At 38.4% G+C, this 24,695-nt stretch overlaps 1 protein-coding gene across 1 annotated transcript; it reads left to right on the forward strand.

Moving 5' to 3' along the window:
- The first annotated feature begins 1,082 nt into the window (after positions 1-1,082).
- On the forward strand, positions 1,083-22,886 carry LOC121389718 (sialin-like). Its single transcript, XM_041521369.1, has 11 exons — positions 1,083-1,170; positions 6,229-6,545; positions 7,129-7,368; positions 8,862-8,949; positions 9,791-9,883; positions 13,827-13,954; positions 15,003-15,152; positions 16,447-16,579; positions 17,164-17,314; positions 18,896-18,986; positions 20,031-22,886. Exons 1-11 carry the CDS (start codon positions 1,083-1,085, stop codon positions 20,562-20,564), a joined length of 2,013 nt encoding a protein of 670 aa, XP_041377303.1. The 3' UTR covers positions 20,565-22,886.
- Positions 22,887-24,695: the final 1,809 nt, after the last annotated feature.

The following is a 24,695-nucleotide window of genomic DNA, read 5'->3' on the forward strand; positions in this document are numbered from 1 at the left end:
TTGCGTTTCTTCTTTTGAAGAGTAATATATATATATATATATATATATATATATATATATATATATATATATATATATATATATATATATATATATATATATATATATATATATATGTAAAGTGCATTTTGTGATATTAAATACACCAATATGACCAGAAACACTGCATGTATGGAAATGAATACTGTAAACAATACAATCTAAGTAATGTCCGACTTAAATTATTAAAAACGGCTCTAATAGTGAAAAATACACCGTAGTGTTTAGAAACTAGGGTCTGTGACCTTAAATGATGATTCAATAATATATATTTGAAAAAAGAAAAGAAAATAGGAGTAAATAAAATGATTGGCATGTATTTGGGTGGGGTTTTTGGTGGGCTTTTTGGGGGAGGGGTTGGGGTGGGGGTGTGGTGGGCTTTAATTCAAGGTATACTATTTACACTTCAAAAGAAAAATGAATATTTTGATCAGTATATAACCTTGAGACTGCCGCTTTAAATGAATGACATGTATCTTCAATCTGCAATCTTGGGGTTTATATACATTATCTAACCACTTAGAACAGACCATGCTTTTCGTCGACACCGGCGAAAGTCTTTCATTTGTTATGACGAATATAAAAATGGTGTTTGCTCAGTTTGTTGAGCGTAGAATAATTTACAGCATTTGTTTTAGTGCAATGTATGTAGCTACTATGCCAACATGAAAACAATATTTAGGGGTCACAGCAGACTTGTAACCATTAACTTTGTCCAAAAGAGGAGTTAGGGGACCCATGTGGTCCCCTTGGATATTATTCCCCCACTCCAGATATCGTTCCTACGGGGCTGACAAAATCTGTGTATGTGCTATCCTGTCTGTGGGATGGTGCATATAAACTATTCATTGCTACTAATGGAAAAGAGTAACCCATGGAGTGGCGACAGTTGGTTTCCTTTCTAACTATCTATGTTCTAAGTTAACCATATGTCCGACGCCATCTTTAAATAAAATATTCTTCATTTTTCCACGTTCTGTTATTCAGTTTAAACTCCACTGTCCTCTCAGCGTTCACCCTAATTCAGATGACTCGATCGCATAATGAAGAGTCGACAATGCAACCCAACGTCTCTTAGTAGAATACCGCAAGTCATAGTGATCGAGGACGGCGTAACTAACGAGAAGTGCGGTAAACAAATCACGATGCGGAAATTAGGGTGAGTTTCAAAAGGTTTTAAACATTTAATTTGTCTAGTCAACTACTTCGTCAAAAATAATGTTACTTGTAACAGTCGGTAAATGTTGTACACTTATTCTAATTGGAATTTAATGATGATGACATCTTCGACTTCATCTATCTCAAACGGAACGATAACTTATTTTAGCTGGTTTTGTACTAGACAATTAAAGTGTTTCTTAACGACACCACTAAATCATGCTGATTTATCCATCATCGGATATTCGATGTCAAACAATTGATAATTCTGATATAGTCTTAGAGGAAACCAGCTACATTTTCGAATTGCCAGCAAAGGATCTTTTATATGCACTTTCCAACATACAGGACTGGGGTTATTACGGCCTTTGATATACCAGTCGTGGGGCTTTGGTTGCTCTGTACAAGACAAAGTCCAAATGAAATTTTAATAAGGTTGTGACGGTAAGCTCTCAATGATCACTGTCTAGTGTTTAATCTGCAGGAAAACTATACGTCAAAACCGTGGTACTTGAATCGTAGGATCGACACACTCAGTGTCAACCAGTGCCCACCATCTGGTATATCAAAGGACGTGGTATGTGATGTGCTTTTTTTTACTAAGAAATTGCATTGAAAAATACTGACCAAATAGCAGATTCTACTGTACATGATGAAAATGTGAAACATCCTAAACATAATTCAGAAGCAATTTCATTTAAAGATCATTGGTTCTCCTACAGCACTGTGGAATAAGATACATTTTTAATTTACGATTGGTCTGATTGTATTAAATACGTCCACTTCATGTGTAGTGAACAATTAGCCCTTAATGCCACGACGTAGATATAACGTTTTCACTTTCCATAGTTTTGATAGCGCGTCCAGAAAACGCGTTGACCTTCAACTATTTCGCAAGTCATATTGTGGTAAGATTAAAACAGACAGTGTCTGAAAACAAACCATTAAAAGGGTGTCCTTCGGGCAGCGACAATATGACCAGAACTCCTGTTTTCTGGATTTTATGGGAAAGGATTCCATTTTAACACTATATTATTTGTTCGTAAAGGAAGAAAAAATCTTCATTATACTATTTTCTTTACATTCTTTATAAACAATTCCTTAAGAATTTTCACAGAAAATTGGACATAATTTTGTGTTCGCCTTTTATCCAGTTCGTTGGACACCAGTATAGTATTGTATAACAATTATTATTATTATTTGAATTTAGTATTATTTTTGACAATGGTAGACCGTCGTAGGAATAAAACTCTGAACGGTGAGTAATTTCTTTATAACAATGATATTAATGATGATGATGACGATGAAGACGACAATGATGATGATGATAACAATAATGATGATGACGATGAAGTAGGGTTGGGTACCGCGAAAAAAACCGTACCACGGTATACCGCGGTTTTTTGTAATGTACCACGGTATACCACATTAGTAATGACATCATACTAATCACTGTGAATCAGTGATACAATAATTGCTCAACATACAATGTCATCTATGTGCCTTTGAACTTAGGGGCCAAACAAATATGACATACTACAATGAAATACCTACCAGTAGAGATTTTGACTGATTCAGTTTACACTCTATTTCCCTCTAAAGTTGAGTAACTGCTTTTGTTCGACAGTTTTTATTTCGGGACTTTAAAATGTCTTATAATGCTAATACGGAAACCTGACGATAGAACAACCATAAAAATTAGCCCCCCACACACTTTGAAAGTCCGTCCTACGGACCTGATTGCTACCTACGTTAATACGTTAAAGTTTAAACAGTGTTGTCGTGACAGCGTTTACGCCCCCACCCACCAAACAATAAAAAAATAATAAAACAACAATTTAGTAATAAAAATAGTGTTTCACGTAACGCTGTTACGTGAAACACACAAAACGTACACACCCACCCACCCCTCCAGCTTTACGTAGTATTTGAATGGCTCCTGATGTCTAGGACTGGTCGTAGCCCAGTGCTAAAACACTCGGTCAGACGAGTGGTAGGTCTAGGATCGATTCCAGTCGGTGGGCCCATTGGGCTATTTCTCATTCACGTATGTGCACCACGACTGGAATAGCAAAGGTCGTGGTATGTGCTACTAATGAGAAAATGTAGTGGGTTTCCTCTCTAAGACTATATATCAAAATTACCAAACGTTTGACATTCAGTAGCCAGTGTTTTTGTTCTGCTCTATATAAAGATAAAAAAATGTAACCTGTGTCGCCCCACTAGAGGCTCTGCATACGTCCCCAACCCTCCAGATATCGTGCCAATTCCACAGGCCCAATGGGCCATATATATATAAGCTATGTGCTATGGGCCTGTATCTTTAATCTCTTTGGTAATGAATTCATGTTTATAGAAGAAAAACTATTTAGAAAAAAAATAGCCACACTGGCAGTATTTTATTTTATGAATGTACGTAACTCACCTCCTCCTAACTTATATGTATGTTTTAAACTGAATGCTGTTTATAATTGTTTTCGTATCAAACTCACGATTATAGCCAGTCACCCAAAACAAAGACAAAGAAAACGTCATTATATGTTATTGGTCTCAAAACACTGGCGTATGACTGTCTTTCCGACTTTCACAACTGGAAAAAAGCTCTTTCAGTTTCATAAATTCATTGCAACGTGATCCGAGACTTTTGTATGTTTCTCTGCCAGGGGCGGAGGGATGTATCATGTCGGTGCTAATATTATATCAGTAGACACAGCATCAATAAATTATAATTCCCCCCACTGAATATGTTTAAAATTAAATCTGTAAACTTTGATTTTTTTTACTAATAATGATTGTATATATGTGAGAAACAATATGTAAATCCTCATCACTTAAAGTAAAATGAACTCAACCATGTGACCTAGATTTTACAACATTAGCTGATATGACAAAACGCTAGAAAAGTGACAAATAAAAGGTACACCTTGTTGTAGCTAGTAATAACACATTCAGTATCAACAATGCAACATATTTTGAACAGTATTTCTTATTATTTGATCGCATTTTGTAGCTTTACGAGAAGCAGTTCACTATTGAATAGTAGACTGGTCACCCGGACATGCAAATAGCGCTTATGCATACCGCGAGGCATATCTGTCGAACAAAATTGGTTGAAAGCATGTTTGGTGACTAAAAATAAACATTAAAAAAAAAATCTCAATTTGTTTTCGCCAAATTGAAAATTCTATTGCCAATTTTTATTATTTTTCGTAATTTGCGACTTTGACGAACAAGAGGGCGAGCCCTGCAAATGTCCAATATCGCACGTGATCTACCATGTTTTTGTTACTGGCAACGTTTTGAGATTCTAGATACTTTGGGAAATTCCGTTATTTTTTTAAAGATTTGTTAATGGAACACAAACAATCATTAACATTGGATGCTTTTAAAATAATTTCTCGAAATTATGTATTTTGTTTCATGACACTGATAATTTATTTCTCGGAAATTTCCGTAAAGTTATCGTCCACGGAAAGTCCCAAAGTATACCGGTACAGTTAAACAACGTACCGGTACGTACCACGACAGAAAAAAATACCGGCACACCTCTACGATGAAGACAACGACGACGACGACAATGCCATTTTACATGTGTACGGTTTTTGGCCTGGTGCAGGCCAGGAAAAAGGAAACCGAACGTGTCAAAAATCGATTTGGTGGTTATCAATAGCAACCATTTATTTGATAGACTGACTGAAAATGAATTTGAGGAAAGATAATGAAAGTAATGTGTGTATTTTCGTAACTTCATAAACATTACTATGTTTATGAAGTTACGAAATAGTTTCCGTTTATAATAATAAAAACAAAAATCTTACAAAACAGTTTGAATCTGATTTGGTATTATTAATAGTTGCACCCATATGTTTGTGTCAATGCTTGATAAAACATATTAAACTAAGTTTTTAATTACAGTTATAATATAAATTTCTGACGTAAACTCCATGATAAATTTAATTCAAATTTTAAAAAACAATATTATAAAAGAAAAATCATACTTTTTTATTTGCAATTTAAAAAAACAAACAAAAAAACCCAATTAATATTAATATTAATATATTTTAAAATATTCATTTATTTTATTTGAACTTATTTTCGTGTTTTTATCCAATTAAGGTTCAAACACGCTGTCCTGGGCACACACACACCTCAACTATCTTGGTTGTCTGTTCAGGATAGTGGGTTAGTTGTTAGTAGTTAGTGAGTCGTTAAAACTCGCTTTGAGTGGGAGCCAATATCGGGCTGCGAACCCTGTACCTACCAGCCTTATGTCCGATGGCTTAACCACGACACCGCCGAGGCCGGTTTAAAGATATAACATGCATTGTTGAACATTTATAACTACAAAACAAGTTTTACTGATTTATGATGTATAGTTTAAATGTGAGAAATGGAGCTGAATTCGAAAAGGAACATTATTTTACTTAAGATGAAATTTAATACCATAATTGATATATGACTTATAATTCTCTGACATATTCAGTTTGCGACCATGAACCTTGTATTGCTAAAGGGAACAGTCATTTTATTGGTATTGCACAGCAGCAGAACGTAGGTGAAACCAGCCAAGGATTTCCATCTCAGTTGTAAGCCTACTGAAGTTCACACCTTCTAGCAATTACAGCGAATGTCCCTGCATATTGTTGTTTGGGGTGCGGGACGTAGCCCAGTGGTAAAGCGCTCGCTTGATGCGCGGTCGGTCTGAGGTCCCACAAACAGGTTAGCATATACCACGCCCTTTGTTACACCAGTCGCCGTGCACTGGCATAGAGCACAGATACTTTTCTCTGGAGTTTATTTTAGTTACAGTAACGTTTAAAGGCGTATAACTACCAAGAATGTAATAACATTATTTTAATCTTAATTTATTTTAAAGTTGCTGTGTTCTTTGTTGTTTTCTTGTTTGTTTTTGTTGAGTTGGTTTTTTTTTCGTTTTTGTTTTTGTTTTGTGGTTTGCAGATGGGTAGTCATCAGGAACACAATAATCATTTTAATCTTATTTATTGTAATATTGCCTTGTTTCTAATTCAGTCCAAACACTGTCAAAAGATGTTGTCAAAGTCGGAAATGGATGCGCATGCGAAAATTCAAACGAATCCACATCCACGTCATCAATCAGTGCACGTGCTGTTCCAGAGCAGATGTCTCCGACGACGTCAGAAACAAAAAAAATGACAACGACATGGCGGGAACGTCTGCTGTGTTGGCGATGGCGGACTTCCTTTATCGTCTGCTTTGGATTCATCAATACACTGATCATGCGCAATGCGTTCAATATTGCCTTGGTGTGCATGACTGGTGCCGACCCAAGAACAGACACATCTTTAAACATCTCCGGGAATGTTACTGTGAGTTTGCCTCGTATAATATTAATAAAAACCATAATATTAACCATAATAATAACCATAATAATAATAATAATAATAATAATAATAATACATGAAACCATTTCGTCAAACTATTTTAAAATAGTGGAGTAGTAGAAATAATAGTAGTAGTAGTAGTAGTGGTGGTGGTGGTGGTGGTAGTTGTTGTAGTAGAAACAGGAGTAGTAGTAGTAGTAGTAGTAGTAGTAGTAGTAGTAGTAGTAGTAGTAGTAGTAGTAGTAGTAGTAGCAGCAGCAACAGTAGTAGGCCTAGTAGTAGTAGAGGTAGTGGTGGTAGTGGTAGTAGTAGTAGTAGGAGGAGGAGGAGTAGTAGTAGTAGGAGGAGGAGGAGTAGTAGTAGTAGTAGTAGTAATAGTGGTAGTAGTAGTAGTAGTAGCAGTAGTAGTAGACATTATAGTGTACGCGTAACATCCCATGCCCTCAGTGTGGATTCCCCGTTACAAGTTGTTTCTGAATAGAGACACTACTATTCAGATACGTGTTAGAATGCCTTAAAAAAACGTTTTGTCATCGTATCCTTATGACTGGTAAAGTGCTTGTTTCAGGAACATCATGGCGAATTTGATTGGGATGCCAATACGCAAGGAATCATTCTGTCCGCCGTCATGTATCTGGCATTTGCCGCGCCCGCCGTCAGTGGATTTCTGGCGCGAAGATTTGGCGCCAAACGTGTGATCGCCATAGGAATGGGAATATCCACGGTCTGCCATATGTTGACGCCAGTGGGTGCTAGAATCCACGTGTATGCTTTGATAGGACTGCGAGTAGTGTTAGGATGTTTCTCCGTAAGTATTGTCACCAATATCATTATCGGCATTGTTGTCGTATTCAGCATTGTTGTTTTCGGGTGGGTAGGTGCTGTAGTTTTTGTTGTTTTGCACGAATTATATATTTCAGATTCTCTTCATTTTAGTTCTTACGTGGGATAACTTACGTTTGTTCGGTCTTATCGTTATTATGATCAGTGATGTGTAAACCTATTCCTCAGACTTCTGTCTCACTAACAACTAACCCTCAACATCTGTCCTGGACAACCGTCACACACAGTGGACTGAACGAAGGTGCGTGTCCTGACCACACGCCTGAACTGTGATTGGAAATGTATTTTGTTTAAGGACACCACTAGAGCATATCGACTTATTAATCATCGGCTATAGGATGTCAAGACGGTCTAGTGGTCTTACACCAACCCGTTGAGTAGTTAAAATTCGCTCTGAGTAGGAGTCGGTGCCGAGCTGCGAACCCAGTATCTACCAGTCTTAGTTCCGATGGGCTAACCACTATACCACAGAGTCCGGTTGATATGGAACTGGCCCTCAACTCTAAATATTATTCTAGCATCTCCCATAGCCTATGGTTCTTAAGCCTAGGCGATTCTTTCCCCAAAATTTCACTTTTTGTTTAAACTGTTTTTATAACGGAAACTATATATAGCCCCTGCGCGTGCTGTAACCTCACCGTGGTGCAGGGGTGTAACATTCTCTTTGAGAATGGCCAATACAGCACAAACTGAAATTTAGAGTAAAAGTCAGTATCTATCTGTGATATTCGTATTTTTTGCACAGTTCTTTACACTGTTTTAATTTAACTGTTGAATTTTTATATTGATGTTGATCATCACTTACTGTTTGCATTTACCATAGTTTGACACCCAATAGCCGATGTATTTTTCGTGTTGGGGTGTCGTTAAACATTCATTTATTCATTCTATATATTTTTGTTTAGGTATTTATTTAGCTAAAGCATTGCAGATAAGAAAGGAAAGAAGTGGTGAAAGTTACAGATCTGGTGTGTAATGTAAATACATAGAAGATTATAGCTATGATGTTCATATAGTGGTACTTTGGAATAATGTCACCTGCACAAAGGTCCAGTTGTTCAACAAACATAAGCTTGACTACATGTTGATAAAGAGTGTGTATGTGAGTGAGGGTGGGGTATGGTAATAAAGGAAAATAATAAATATGAGAATAAATTATATTAATCAAAACTATAATAGTGGGATATAAGTTAATTTGTAGACATATATGAGATAATGTACACCAAAAATAATTGTTAGAAAATACAAATATTGTTATTCTTCCTAAAATCTATATACAAACTAATTGCAGTTAAATAATATTTAGTTTGCTATATGAATTGTTGAACAACGGGTCCTTCAAATGTCACCTTTTGTTGTCTGTAAATGGGCTATGGCCTAAAAAAAAAAAAAAACGGAATAAAGAATTGAATATAGCAATAGTATAATATATATTTATATGTGCGTTTTATCTTTTAGGGACAGATATTTGTGGCCACCACAGAGATGTGGCAGCACTGGGCCCCTACTTTTGAAAAAGTTCAGCTTGTCGCAATTGGCATGTCAGGTAACGGATATTGTGCTCTGTTTAATAACATGATATGACAAATCGCAGCTATAGTTACATAACAGTAATAGTCCCACTTCTGACACCAGTTGTCGCGGCGACACTTTTGTCAGGTCAGGTCAAGTCAGAGTGTTTAACGTGCACATTCAGAACAAGCTGTTGTAGCGCACGCCTGTCCTGGACACAGGTGCTGGTCTCGGCCGGCTCCTCTGTCCAGGGCTTCGTTCCACAAAGCGATCTTAGCGCTAAGATTTACTTAAGTGTATATGTTAGGTGTGCAGTTACGGTAATCTTAGGGCTAAGATCGCTTCGTGGAACGGGCCCAGGACAGGAAAGCACACTTTTGTGTCGAGTATGTTCATTAAATATTAGTTTTGTTCATTTGGTATGCCTTAGACGATTACGTAATATTTATACGCCGGACGTCCTCGGTGCTCTACAAATAGTTCCTTAATGTCCAAGATTATCTATTTTGATGCACATCTGGAACTTAGTCTTGTTAAATAAATAAATATACAGACATAAACATAATGGATTAAAATATCGCCTCTATTTAATCTGAATAGTTTGAAAGTTAGTTTTTAGACTTTCATTTAAATAAGACTGTGGTCAGCAAAATTATGGATCGATGACGTGTCAGTTTTCCAAAGTTTCATTCATTAAATCGACCGAAAGATTCCTAGAACATATAATATTGGTAATGTTCCTTTAACATCGGGTATGCTCGTCAAAATCGATTTATATTCGTACATTTCCTTACATACTATTACTGATGTAATGTATAGGCTATGAACGGTTTTATTATATTAAAAATTAAATTTTTCGTAATTTCTTATTGCAGGTGTCAATCTTGGAAGTTTTCTAGCAACGTATCTTGGTTTTATGTGTACAATTCCTTACGATAATGGGTGGCCGTTTCTTTTCTATGTTTCTGGTAAGTACTTTATTAATTTATCAAAACATCAAAACTGTCTGTGATAAATTATAAACAGATAATGATAGATAAAAACTGAGCCCCGGGTCCGACCCCTGGCCTCCAGAGGTCGGACCCGAGGTAGACATGCTCGAAACCTTAGTGGTATAGGAGCATGTTAAAAACATTACGTTAACGTTAAAAACTGCAGATGAAATATTTTGCAATTCGACTGATTTTGTCACTTGCTTTTACCCCGTAATGCTTTGAATGCTTTGAAAATAAAATGATTTTGTTAGACGTTTTTCTGTTTTAAACCATTAGAATGTATAACAATAATAAAATTATAGTAAATTTACATGATTGTGTGTACACATTATACATACATTTAGATAAAGATTTCATGATATTTCATTTCTAGTTTTTAAATATACAGTGGCGGATCCAGAAAATCCTTTTACGGGGCCCAATTGACACGTGGTTGAAGGCCACAAACATTCCCGAATGGATTCCTCGGATTCTACAATGTAAAACATTAAAAAATTAGCAAAATTATATGAGGTCCTGGGACCCCCCCCCCCTCCTTAGATCCGCCACTGATATATGGTGGTTACATTTATGTTATCTCAGTCTGGAGGTTTAGGTCTTATTATGGATGGTATTGTGTTTTGTTTGCTTCGTTAACTGTTGAATTTTTATATTGATGTTGCTCATCACTTTAGTTTTGACTTTACCATAGTTTGACACCAAACAGCCGATGTATTTGTCATGCTGGGGTGTCGTTAAACATTGATTCATTTTTTGTTTGCTTCGTTGTAAAGACATTGTCCTGTATTAATTTTAGCTTGTTTTCCTTTCATCTCCTCAATGTACTTCGCATTGTTTCGCACGTCTCGTCGTAACTCAAAGAGTCGTATCTAACTAAACATATACTGAGCGAAAGAAATAAGGAAACACTTGGTAGACCTACTGTCACGGGGATTCTATAATTCCCGTAACTGAATAAAACACGATTATCAAAATGTCTCTCCTACTTGTATATCTATTAGATCTCTCTGTAACAGGCTGTTAACCCTAGTATGGCTCGTCTCTAGGTATGATCAGAGATACGATCTTATATACTCTTCAAAAGAAGAAACGCAAAACCACATTGTCGTAACATTTGGAGAATTGATTTAATTATTGAATGGTGAGTCCGATAATTACCAAATGTTGCAGGATTGTTCACAATTCACTCTAGTCCATTGTGAGTTAAGTGATAGGACACACCACCAAGGTCAAGGTCATCTGGAGTCAATACCGGGTGTGGCCTCCGCGTGTGTTGACAACTGCCTGGCACCGCCTGCCCATTGAAGCAACCAGAGTACGGATGACGTCCCGGGGGATGGTGGCCCACTCGGCCTGCAAGGCTGCTGCCAGCTCGGGCAGGGTCTGGGGCTGTGGTTGTCGCTGTCGGAGGCGTCGGTCCAACTCGTCCCATAGATGCTCAATTGGGTTCAAATCCGGTGATATCGATGGCCAAGGAAGGACATTAATGTTGTTGTTCTGTAGGAAAGCCGTTGTGAGACGTGCTGTGTGAGGCCTGGCGTTGTCATGTTGGAACACTGCGTTGGCGTTTGCCATAACTGGAACGATGTGTGGCCGGAGGATCTGGTCAATGTAGCCCTGTGCATTCAGGTTGCCCTGCACGTGGACCAGGTCAGTTCTGCCAGTGAGTGAGATGGCTGCCCACACCATGACACTACACCCGCCGAATCTGTCCACTTCCTGCACGCAGTTTGCCGCATAACGTTCACCACGACGCCTATACACGCGACATCTTCCATCATGACGTCGGAGCAGAAATCGGGACTCGTCACTGAACCACACCTGTCTCCATCGCAGTTGAGGCCATTGTCGATGAATCTGGCACCACTGCAGTCGGAGTCGACGGTGTTGTGGTGTTAAGATGACACCTCGAACTGGACGTCTGGCACGAATTCCTACCTCACGTAGGCGGTTCCGTACGGTCTGGTCGGATATCCTGCGCAAACCTGGTATTGCTGCGGCTGTGGAGGTGGCAGTAGTCAATCGTTCCCGAAGGTGGCGTACCCGGATGTAGCGGTCCTGCCCGGGGGTAGTGACCCGTGGTCGACCGGATCTAGGGAGGTCACGTGTTGATCCATGTTGCTGGTAACGGTCCCACAGTCTGGAGATGGTGCTTGGGGACACATGGAATGCCCTGGCAACGGCCGTTCTGGATTCGCCTGCGTCTAGTCGGCCGATGGCATTGTTTCTCTGCGGTTCACTGATACGTGGCATGTCCTGGATTGTCAACTGTCGGCCAGATACAGAGGCCAGGCAAGCGAACACCCTGCACTTTTATACTGTCGGTGTTCATGTTGCACGTGCAGACAACGCACGTGCAGTGGTGACATGGTTTGCACGTGGCTGCCTTTTTACGAATATTCACATTTTGGAACTTTATTGTACAGTAGCTGTGTTTTATCGAATGTAACCGTGGGAATGTGTTTGGGACATGCAATGACCTTATATTCACAAAGCATGAACCGGTAGGAAACATAAAATCGGAGTTATAACCCATTTGTACCCTTTTGCGTTTTTTTTTTTGAAGAGTATATAAGTATATATTATTATAGCACGTTAGTTCTCTAGAAAACACAACAAAAACACAATACACTTTGGAATCTGTATTAATCTACGCTGACAAATGTACAGCCGTAGTAGTAAATTAATAACAACAATAATAACAACCCAGAACTGATCACTTAATTAGTTAATCTCTGGGTGTCTAGTTACACAATATGCGAATCACTTCACCGTTACACCACACCCACACGTGTGATAATTGAGAAACGCTTACAGGAGAAGTTAATTAATAAAGGAATTACAACACCATTCCTAACTGGTTAATTTTTAATTAACCCTTACTACTCGTTCAGTAACGTGTGATAATTTAGAAACGCTTGCAGGGGAACTTAATTAATAAAGGAATTACAGCTCTATTCCTAACGGGTTAATTTTTAATTAACCCTTAACTACTCTTTCAGTAATCTGTAACACAATATTAATACTGGTACCTATCACAATAAAGACAATAACCTACAGTTTACCTAGGGTCTTCTAGGATGACTGGCTAAGCTTTATATTACCAAATACTCATATAATGTTAGAACAAAAAGTCTACGATTTACTTCGTCAGATGACCGAAGACACTGTCTAAAGAATATTGGTATAATACAGTATTAAAATATTTAAAGTCACATCAATCACATCAAGGTTATACACAGAGCAGAAATGATATTTACCAAAGTCCAAACGGACTAACGTTCCCAGGAAGCTTCCTAATTCGTTCTCCTAGATATCTCTAAATCCTAGCTATTTATTCCAAAATCAGAATTGGCCTGGGGGAACAAGGCGGTACCTCACGTATCATCTCATATTCTACATTTACTAGAGTCGGTATATTTCTCTCTGATCGTCAGTCTGGCTGTCGCCAACCGCGAGCAATCTCCTGGCCATAAACAGCACTACCGGAGATATTACGTAACTACTAGCCACATGGCCTCCGCAGCTGGCTGAGGGTGTGTATTAGGCGTACCGATCGAGGACGGTCGCGCAGAAGGCTTACGTAACAAGTTGCCCATCTGGGCTACGGGCAATAAACTGCACACGGCCCTCTAACACAATTAAAATCGCAAATTTAAGAGCATGTACCGTGACACCTACTGTAGACCGAATTCCATCCCCTATAAGCATTGTAATGTGTGTTTAAAGTACAAATATGTAACCTGAGATTAAAAGTCAGTACTGCTGTATTACTGTATTATTACTGTTGAACTCTTGTTTTTATTTTAATCTGTACACAAGGTGAGCCGTAAATAAAGAATCTGTCTGTGTCTGTCTGTCTGTCTGTCTGTTAGTTTGGATGTCAGTAACATGAGTTTGAATTTAATTTCGCCAGGTATGATCAGCGTTGTTTGGTGGATTTTGTGGATTACTCTGATGTACGACGAGCCAGCCCAGAATCCGTGGATTTCACAGAACGAGATTGACTTCATAAAGAGACATATTTCACACCCGGCAAACACGGTTCGTGCTAACTCTTTCACTCCGCAGTGTCAGCAAATTGCGCTTTAGTCTGTGGACGTTGTCTCGTTCAAGCAGGATCGAACCACTGATTAGATTTTTTCTCATTCCAACCAGTGCACCACCACTGGTCAAAATCCGTGGTATATGCTTTCCTGTCTGTGGGAAAGTGATTATAAAAGATCCCTTGCTGCATTAAGAAAATATAGCGGATTTCCTCTGATGACTATGTGTCAGAATTACCAAATGTTTGACATCCAATAGCCGATGATTAATTAATCAATGTGCTCTAGTGGTGTCGTTAAACAAAACAAATTTTTGTTTTGTCTGGTTCAAAGTGGTTTCCAGGCTCGAAAGGGTTATCTACTCGCACATAGGAAGTGTTCTCCGCTGTTACGACGAGTCTTAAAATGGATCTCTATCAATGGAGATACCCATGTGCATTCCAGCCAGTGGTCGCGTCATTGGCTATCCGGTTTCCAAGTCTGTAGCAAAGTGAATATAAAAGATGCCTGGTATTGTTAATCCTTAAAGAGTTGTCACTATAGCAATTGCGGGTTTCTTCTCCTTTTCTAAAACAATATATTTGACACCCAGTCTCTATGCCTGTATGTCTGTCTCTGTCTGTCTCGCTCTGTCTCTCTCTCTGTCTCTGTCTCTGTCTCTCTCTCTCTCGCTCTCTCTCTCTCTCTCTCTCTCTCTCTCTCTCTCTCTCTCTCTCTCTCTCTCTCTCTCTCTCTCTCTCTCTCTCTCCATATATGTCTATGAAATACATATTTTATCTAGGCCCGGAACATTCTCTGACAAAGCTTACTTACGTCATTTCCTCCTTTCCGTATGTCTAGCTGTCTGTATCTACATATCTATGAAACATACACTTAATATTATTTATAAGATTAAAAAATAATCTGTCGAATCTTACTTACGTAATTTCCTCTTTGAACGTACATCTTTATATACGTCTATCTACGTGTACCTCTCTTACCTTTCTGTATAATATAAATTACATATCTACATATCAAGGTATCTATAAGATATATATTTTATATAGACTCGGAAAATTCCTTGGAGATGCCTATTTACGTCACTTCCGCTGTGGGCATACGTCATCGTACAGACGTGTCACATGTGGGCATCCAATGTGTTCTTCCTCTTCTTGCCCAAGTACATGAGAGATGTCCTTAGGTTCCCAATTAAACAGGTAACGTGCATCTAGTTAATGGATATTCATAAGTATTGTATTGTAATATTGAGAAACACATGATTCCAACCTACTGCACGACCCGTATAACAAGTGAATATTCATTTGAATATGTCGATGGTGTAATAAATGTCATGAAAGTAGTCTTGTACATCGATCTGTATATTGCGACAATGATATAAATACTTTATAATAGTCAATTTTCCTTTTACGTCGAGCAATATTCCTGCTCCAGTTTTTAGATTATACATATCATAACTGGGTTATCTATATCTTTGCTTGTGTGTGTATGCGCGTGCGTATATGTATGTATGTATGTATTTATGTATGCATTAATGTTTGTATGTATTTGAGTATGTGCATGTATATTTTGGTTGGTTTGCCTGAGAGGGTGCACGCTCACGCCTCTCTAAATTTGTCAAACAAGTACAGACAGTCCTCCTACAAATACCGGCAGTCCTCCTACAAGTACCGGCAGTCCTCCTACAAATACTGGCAGTCCTACAAATACCGGCAGTCCTCCTACAAGTACTGACAGTCCTCCTACAAGTACTGACAGTCCTCCTACAAGTACTGGCAGTCCTCCTTGTTACTGAATATGTCAACATGAGCTGTACGATACCCCAAGAAGTCTCATAATTTGGTGCAGAACAAAACTATAGGAAGTAGGATGATATTTTTGTGTGTGCGGAACTAGGGCAGTGAAAGACGCTTTCTGTTGATCCTCGGCTGGCAGTTCTATACGCCAGCAGACAAAACACCTCACACACATTCAAGGATGCATTTGTCTTGTGCAGATATACCGATTGGGTAGCCCAGTGATAAAGCGCTCGCTTAATACGAGTTCGGTTTAGGATCGATCCCCATCGGTGGGCTCATTGGGCTATTTCTCGTTCCAGCCAGTGCACCACGACTGGTATATCAAAGAGCATGGTATGTGCTATCCTGTCTGTGGGATGGTGCATATAAAAGATACGTTGCTGCTAATGGAAAAAGGTAGCGGAATTTCTCTTCAAGACTATGTCAAAATTACCAAATGTTTGACCCTCAATAGTTGATGATTAATAAATCAATGTGCTCCAGTGGTGTCGTTAAACAAAACAAACAAATATCATCGGCTGGCAGTCCTATACGCTAGCAGATAAAAACACCTCACAGAGATTCAAGAATACAGTCATAACCTTATTAACTCGTCATTGTGACTCTGCTTTGTACAGATATATAACTTAGGTTTTTTCTTCACTCAGGTTTCATGATACGATATCACTGAAAATCTGTCCTGTCTTGTTTGTAGAACGCCTGGTTGTCGTCTTTGCCCTACGCGTCTCGGTTCGTTGGTGTCATTTTCTGGACGTTTCTCTCGGACATTATTCGAAGACGTACCAGTCTAGGCGTAACGGGAAACAGGAAACTCGTGCAGTGCCTAGGTAAGTCTCAAAGGTGCCATCTCAAAGTTACATAGTCGCCCGCCTCGGTGGCGTCGTGGTTCAGCCATCGAACATAACGCTGGTAAGTACAGGGTTCGCAGTCCGGTACCGGCTCCCACCCAGAGCGAGTTTTAACGACTCAGTGGGTAGGTGTACGACTACTACACCATCCTTTCTATCTCACTAACCACTAACAACTAATAACTAACCCACTGTCCTAGACAGACAGCCCAGATAGCTGAGGCGTATGCCAGGGACAATGTGCTTGAACCTTAATTGGATATAAGCACACAAATAAATTGAAATGAAATGAAATATTGCAGTCACAGCTTCCCGGCACAGTTATATACTGAATGTAAGCATTATACCTTCAACTGAGCGGGATTTAGCTCAGTGAGTTGAGTGCTCGCTTGAGGTGCTTGCGACCTATAAACACAACACAGTTTTGATATATGACGTATATGTACGTTATTTAATTTGTCCGGAGCAGAACACGGCAAATGTTTGTAACATGATATTACAATTTCTGTTTGTTTTTTTAATTATAGAAAAAACCCCCATTTATTTACTTCTTTCTAATCCAGGTTTCCTGTCATGCGCAGTTATCACCATTTGCATTGGTTTTGCAAATCGAGACTACCGAGAACTTTCTGTTTTCCTGTTCATGGCGGCCATGTTTTGTCAATCGGCGTCCTTCGCTTCGTCGTTAATTACGCCCATGGACATTGCTCCCAGGTAATTGGTTTATTTTGCTTTTCTGTTCTGGTGTATTTGAACTGGACATGTAATCTGGCCCCGTGCTTATAAACCTTAAAGTCTAGACTTTAATAAAGTCCAGACTTTAACGGCATGGCAACGCCATTCAAATAGCATTACGTTAAAGTCTGGACTTTATTAAAGTCTAGACTTTAAGTTTTATAAGCACGGGGCCTGGTCCAAATTTCTCAAAATGTGCTTTAAAAAAGTGTTGTAGGCATTTGGTGTTGAAATACATTTTGTACCACATTTTAGGGGTGCTGATTTCAAATATGTTTACCCAGCTCGATTTTGAACAAAATGGCCGCCATGGAGGATATTTTAAATGCTATATTTTACATTATAACTAATAGAAAACATTTTACAATTTAGCCAAAGTTTGGAAAATACCTTTTTAAAACATGATTAAAGTCACCACATTAAATACAAGTATTTCTCATGTTCTGGTCTTTGTTCCACACCCCCACCTATATAGTCTTTGCACACATCCAGCCTATGATTAGTAATATACCTATTATATAGCCATGGTACACATGAGGGAAACACAATATTACCTATAATTTGAAGATGCAAACTTCATTACAAATGTATCACAAGCTCTAATATGAGTTATAATCTTGGTGATGTTGTGGTATCATCGTTAGCAGTATACCAAATAGCACTTCACCTGTGATAAAGTTCAAAGTGTACCTAACTTTGAATATCGCATTAAAAACAACAACAAAAACCTACGCCTGTCATTGGTTAGATAATATAATATATGTAACAAGACTTGTCATAAAATGGTGTTTCCTTTAATTTAATTTGAACTAGTGTAAATGCACCAGCTACTGTTGTGCTTGAGACATGTACGGGGTCCTACTACAATTAAGATTACAATGTTTAGTGCAGAGCTAGGGTAGCCAAAGACTAGCAGCTCCACCTCCCCTACCCCCACCCCCATTTCTTCCGATTTACTTTAAGGGTGATGAGTTCTTGTATTTATATCCATGGTGTATATGTGAGACCGAGCAGAAAAACGTTCGCTAGACTGGTTCATGCGCTTCACGTCCACCCACCCCTGCAAGATATAACATTGTCATGAATCACCATAAAATTTGGAGCATTGACTACCAGCACAAGAATACATAAATGACTGTCTGTCTTTTTATGTATGAAAGATTTTGATACAAAAATAAACGAGATGAAAGGTTTTGATATGAAAATAAACGAGATGAAAGATTTCAATATGAAAATAAACGAGATGAAAGATTTTGATATGAAAATAAACGAGCTAAGCTATGAAAATATTAAGGCTATCTCTACGTTGTACGGATGCGCAGGTATGTTTAAAATTAATAGCTTATAAATACTCTCTCTCTCTCTCTCTCTCTCTCTCTCTCTCTCTCTCTCTCTCTCTCTCTCTCTCTCTCTCTCTCTCTCTCTCTCTCTCTCTCTCTCTCACACACTTTTGTAATGGGTTGGTGTATTTCTAATTCTATTTTTGCTTCACATTATGTTTGCTTTCAAAACATGTTTACTGTATTATAATAATTGTTACATGCTATTTTTATCACTTAGTTACGCCAGTATCATCGTCGGCGGTTTCAACGGCGTGGGTGTCGTTGCGACAATAACGGCGCCGATTGGCGTGGCATACCTAACTCCAAATGTAAGTAGAATACTGTCCACAATGTAGAACCGTACCTAGTGTAAAATACCTGGGTATGTAAATTAAAAAAAGAAAAGAAACAGGACACAATAATACCAGGGCTGAGTTCAACCAGACAGAGCAGAAAAACGTCTGCTAGACTGGTTCGTGCGCTTCACAGTAAACCAAATGGCCAGGTCGGGAACCAGGCAAATAGTTCGCGAACATTAGCGAAACTTTCGCTGGCTGAACTTCGGTCTAGTCATCTCCAGCTTTAAAACAGTTAAAGTTTGTTTTGTTTAACGACACCACTAGAGCACATTGGCTATTTGACATAGTCTTAGAGAGGAATCCCGCTACATTTTTTTTCCATTAGTAGCAAGGGATCTTTTATATGTACCATCCCACAGACAGGATAGCACATACCACGGCCTTTGATATCCCAGTAGTGATGCACTGGATGGGTCGAGAAATAGCCCAATGCGCCCACCGACGGGGATCGATTCTAGACTGATCGCGCATCAGGCGAGCGCTTTACCACTGTGTTACGTTCCGCCCTGCAAAAGGGAGGGGTGTGTGCATAATAAGAAGTTGGAGAGGGTAAGAATTTGCCCCAGACTCCCTCCGTTCCGTTTCCGACGCCAATGACTTTTAAGAAAGTGGCGTTCTTTCGTATTGTTCTAGGTGTCAACTGACTATTGATCCACCCACCCCCGCAAGATATAACATTGTCATGAATCACCATAATAAATACCTGCTTAAAATGTATTTCGAGCATTGTGGTTTTCGGCTACCAGCACACGATTGAATATACGACTGTCTACCTTTCTTTCTTTGTCTGTCTGATTGTCTGTCTCTCTGTTTCTGTTTCTGTTTGTTTCACTCTCGCTCTCTGTCATGCATTTATTCAATCAATCGGTCGATCGATCGATCGATAAATCAATCAATCAATCAATCAATCAATCAATCAATCAACCATTTTCTGTCTACCTCTAGGTATTGCCGAAACATTGTTTCTTGTTCGTATTGCTGGATACAATAATTACCTATGTATCATGTCCACAGGGTACGATTGAAGAATGGCGCAGTGTCTTCTACATCATCGCCGCAGTCTACGTGTTTGGGGTCTCTGTGTTCCTCATGTTCGGCAGCGGCGAGCTTCAGCCGTGGGGGGCGGGTATCCCAGAAGACGCCAACACAGACGCGGACACGCCAAACGTATCTACGTCAGACTCCACCATTGTAGTCGATAGGTTTCAAGACATGCAAAATAATCAAGTTCCTGAACGAAGCATTCAGAACTTTGACTTAAATTCAGAAGACGGAAGTAGCAAAATGGGTAATGAAACTTGTTGTATAGGAACCAGTAATACGAGTTTGAATGGAAGAATAAGCATGGTCGACAACGAGGGAAATGGATCATGTATTCCTACGTTGGCGGGAGAAACTGGTGGACAGTTAAATCTACCCGACTCGGCTACCGGGAATACCAATATGGGTTTTGATAGTGATGATTCGACAGAACTAAATCTGACTGATATTAAACGAGCAATCGGTAATGTCGAATGTTTGAGTATCGAATATACAACCAGACTGTGACGGTTGATATTTTACACATACATTTAATCTGCAATTTTATTTACGGAAACCACTTCCAGTACTTTATAGAAAATATGTGTCAAAATTTAGAATGTCATCTCATATGTTAGCAATTGAAACTGACAGATATAGTCATACTTCAGCGACATGATAGATTATGTTTTCACTGTTTAAATGTTATGGAAGATGAGTTTCATTTTATTTTAAAATGCCTCTTATATACTGATTTGAGAAAAAAATACATTAAACCTTATTACTGGGAAAAAAGCCATAATTTTTTAAGCTACTGCAATTATATAATGTACAAAATTCTAAAACTTTATGTAATTTTGGAAAATATTTATATAAAGAAGTTAAATTAAGAAAAGAAGTTTTTTAAAGCATTTTCCGTATGTGTGTAGTTTATTTGTTTCATGCGACGTGTATGTTTTCTTGTTTATTGATTTGTTCTCCTGTGGTCATGTATTTTTGTTTATATATGAACAGATGAGCTGTAAAGCTTAATGTGATTAAAGAACTTGATGTATTATACAAATCAGTTCAGTGTGTGACAACTGCTAACTGATAATCACAGCTAGTTGATATATGTTGTATGAACCAGTTCATTGTGTGACAACTCCTAACTGATAATCACAGCTAGTTGATATATGTTGTATGAACCAGTTCATTGTGTGACAACTCCTAACTGATAATCACAGCTAGTTGATCTATGTTGTATGAACCAGTTCTTTGTGTGACAACTACTAATTGATAATCACAGCTAGTTGATATATGTTGTACGAACCAGTTCCTTGTGTGACAACTACTAATTGATAATCACAGCTAGTTCATATGTGTTGTACGAACCAGTTCCTTGTGTGACAACTGCTAACTGATAATCACAGCTAGTTGATATATGTTGTTTGAACCAGTTCATTATATGACAACTGTTAACTGATAATCACAGCTAGTTGATATATGTTGTTTGAACCAGTTGATTGTATGACAACTGCTAACTGATAATCACAGCTAGTTGATATATGTTGTATGAACCAGTTCATTGTATGACAACTGTTAACTGATAATGACAGATAGTTGATTTACGTTGTATGAACCAGTTGATTGTGTGACAACTGCTAACTGATAATCACAGCTAGTTGATATATGTTGTATGAACCAGTTCATTGTATGACAACTGTTAACTGATAATCACAGATAGCTGATTCACGTTGTATGAACCAGTTGATTGTGTGACAACTGCTAACTGATAATCACAGCTAGTTGATATATGTTGTATGAACGAGTTCATTGTATGACAACTGTTAACTGATAATCACAGCTAGTTGATATATGTTGTATGAACGAGTTGATTGTATGACAACTGCTAACTGATAATCACAGCTAGTTGACATATGTTGTATGAACGAGTTCATTACGTGACATACACAAGTGCTAATGATAATTAAAATTACAAAACGCGACTACTGATGTGATGTACGCATCTGAGTTAGAACTACGTACTGTTATATAGAACCAACGTTTGTGATAGACATACAGGGTGACATACTCAACCAGTGTTTGGCATTGTGATCTACTCAACATGATGTTTACTGCATTCACACCCATATGTTTACAATTTGATCTTTAACAGCCAAGTTTAACAACGTGATGTTTAAATGGTGGAGGAAATCTAGTTATAATGGAGGGGAATACACATTGAAGTTTAAAAGTGGAATACACAACAAGATTAACTATAACGGTATATACTGTCAAGTGATAACAGTGAACTAGTGTAATCAAGTTTTAACAGTACAATATACGCAACCAAATTGTAATAGACAGTGCGTGTAAAATACACAACCACGTTTTAATAGTGTGATATTGTTTTAATAGTGTGATATTGTTTTAATAGATTGATATCGTTTTAATAGTGTGATATCGTTTTAATAGTGTGATATATGCAAAAACGTTTTAGTGAAGTATACAACTACGTTTTAGCAGTATAAAGACACACCCAAGCATATACAACCACGCTTTAACAGTATGAAGATACACCCAAGCATATACAACCACGTTTTATTAGTGTGATATAATGCAACACAACCAATTTTTAACAGTATCATAACAGCCATAGTTTAACAGTGTGGTATACCTGATATGTTTTATGTTTTATCGGACGACATAGTCAACCAAGAGTTAATATACACAACCATTCTTTGATACTCTAGTATACATAGCCACTTTTTACAATATACTTAGCTTCTCTCTCTCTCTCTCTCTCTCTCTCTCTCTCTCTCTCTCTCTCTCTCTCTCTCTCTCTCTCTCTCTCTCTCTCTCTCTCTCTCACACACACACACGCGTACACACAATGCAATCAATAAAAATATTTCCACTGTTTCGTTGTTTGTTTTCTATTGATTTTGTATGAGAATCTGAATTTGTAGCTTGTCAGCTAGTGCACCACGACTGGTGCATCAAAGGAAGGCCGTGGTATGTAATACCGTCTGTGGGATGATGCATATAAAAGATCCCTTGCTGCTAATCGGAAAGAGTAGCCCATGAAGTGGCGACAGTGGGTTTCCTCTGTCAATATCTGCGTGGTTCTTAACCATATGTCTGACGCCATATAACCGTAAATAAAATGTGTTGAGTGCGTCATTAAATAAAACGTCCTTATTTTGTAGCTTGTCAAGACAGACTTCAAAGTGCCATGAATTATATGGATATAGTGGATCCATTCAACTGATTGGGTTTGTTTTTATTCCAACCGATGGAGCACAAATGTTCAAAGGCCATGGTGTGTGTTTGACTGTCTGTGGGAAAGTACATATCAAAGATCCCATGCTGCTAGTGGAAAAATGTAGCGGGTTTCCTCTGATGACTATAAGTCAGAATTACCAAATGTTTGACATCCAATAGCCGATGATTTCTAGTGTTTTTAAAACTTTTTTTAAACTTCAACTTTTAGGAAATATTTTCTTCTACAGAATGCACATTGTGTTCCTGCTATTCAGTGCATGCTTGGTAACATTGTAACAGAAAAATCAACCTCCACTTAGGGGATACGAACTACGGACTCTCAGTACGAGAGTCCAGCGCTCTACCAACTGAGCTAATAGGGAAATTACCACTAGCTACTGCCAGTAGGAGCATTTATACCTACACTGCTACATACTCCCCCCTCAAATGAAGCTACGTCCTGGAGCTGTAGGCAGTTGAACCGTTATGGGTTCTGACCGAGTTATAGTTGTATTCTTGTGTTAAGAACACACCCAGTCCCTACGTCGGCTCCAAATGTAACAGAAAAATCAACCTCCACTTAGGGGATTCGAACTACGGACTCTCAGTACGAGAGTCCAGCGCTCTACCAACTGAGCTAATAGGGAAATTCCCACTAGCTACTGCCAGTAGGAGCACTTTATACCTACATTACTACAACATCACAGGAGCACTTTATACCTACACTACTACAACATCACAGGAGCACTTCCCACCACCTTTCTTTCCTCGATGAGGTACACGGTTAGCACAAGAAATAGCCCAATGGGCCCATCGACAGGGCTTAGAGGAGAAATGCAGACGTGTAGAAAACCTAGCAAAATTAGATCATTCTTTTGCAAAATGGTACTGGGCCACTTTAGTTCCTAAACTGCTGCAGACTAAACAATTCCTGGGTAGAAACACGGAAGGCATAATTATGTTCTGTTAAGTTGCCAACTTTATGTTTTAATTAAAATACGATAAATATTGTGCATGTTATCAGTTTTTTTAATGCACTATTTTGATACTATAGCAAAATCCAGGTATCACAAATCCCTGCAAAGTTATCGTATGCAAGACTGACATCTGACCTGCCAAAGTTAGACGATATACAACGTGATCATTACACTGAAAACAATATTAACATTTATGGCAGGCTAGTTAGGTCGCCTCTTATGTCACTCACAGCAAAGTTCTTTTCAGTAATTTCTGGTCGGGGCATCTGTACATGACAACAAGACAGACTTGATTTCATCCTTGTATCCTTCGATAAATTATTAGAATCTAGCATCACAACAGCGTACCGATCAGATCAGATCATAATGCTGTCTACATTAAATGCAATTTTCCTATCAAGATTGCGGTAGAGGTTATTGGAAATTTAATAACTCC

This window comes from Gigantopelta aegis, chromosome 15 (assembly GCF_016097555.1).
Source record: "Gigantopelta aegis isolate Gae_Host chromosome 15, Gae_host_genome, whole genome shotgun sequence".
NCBI lineage: Eukaryota > Metazoa > Mollusca > Gastropoda > Neomphalida > Peltospiridae > Gigantopelta > Gigantopelta aegis.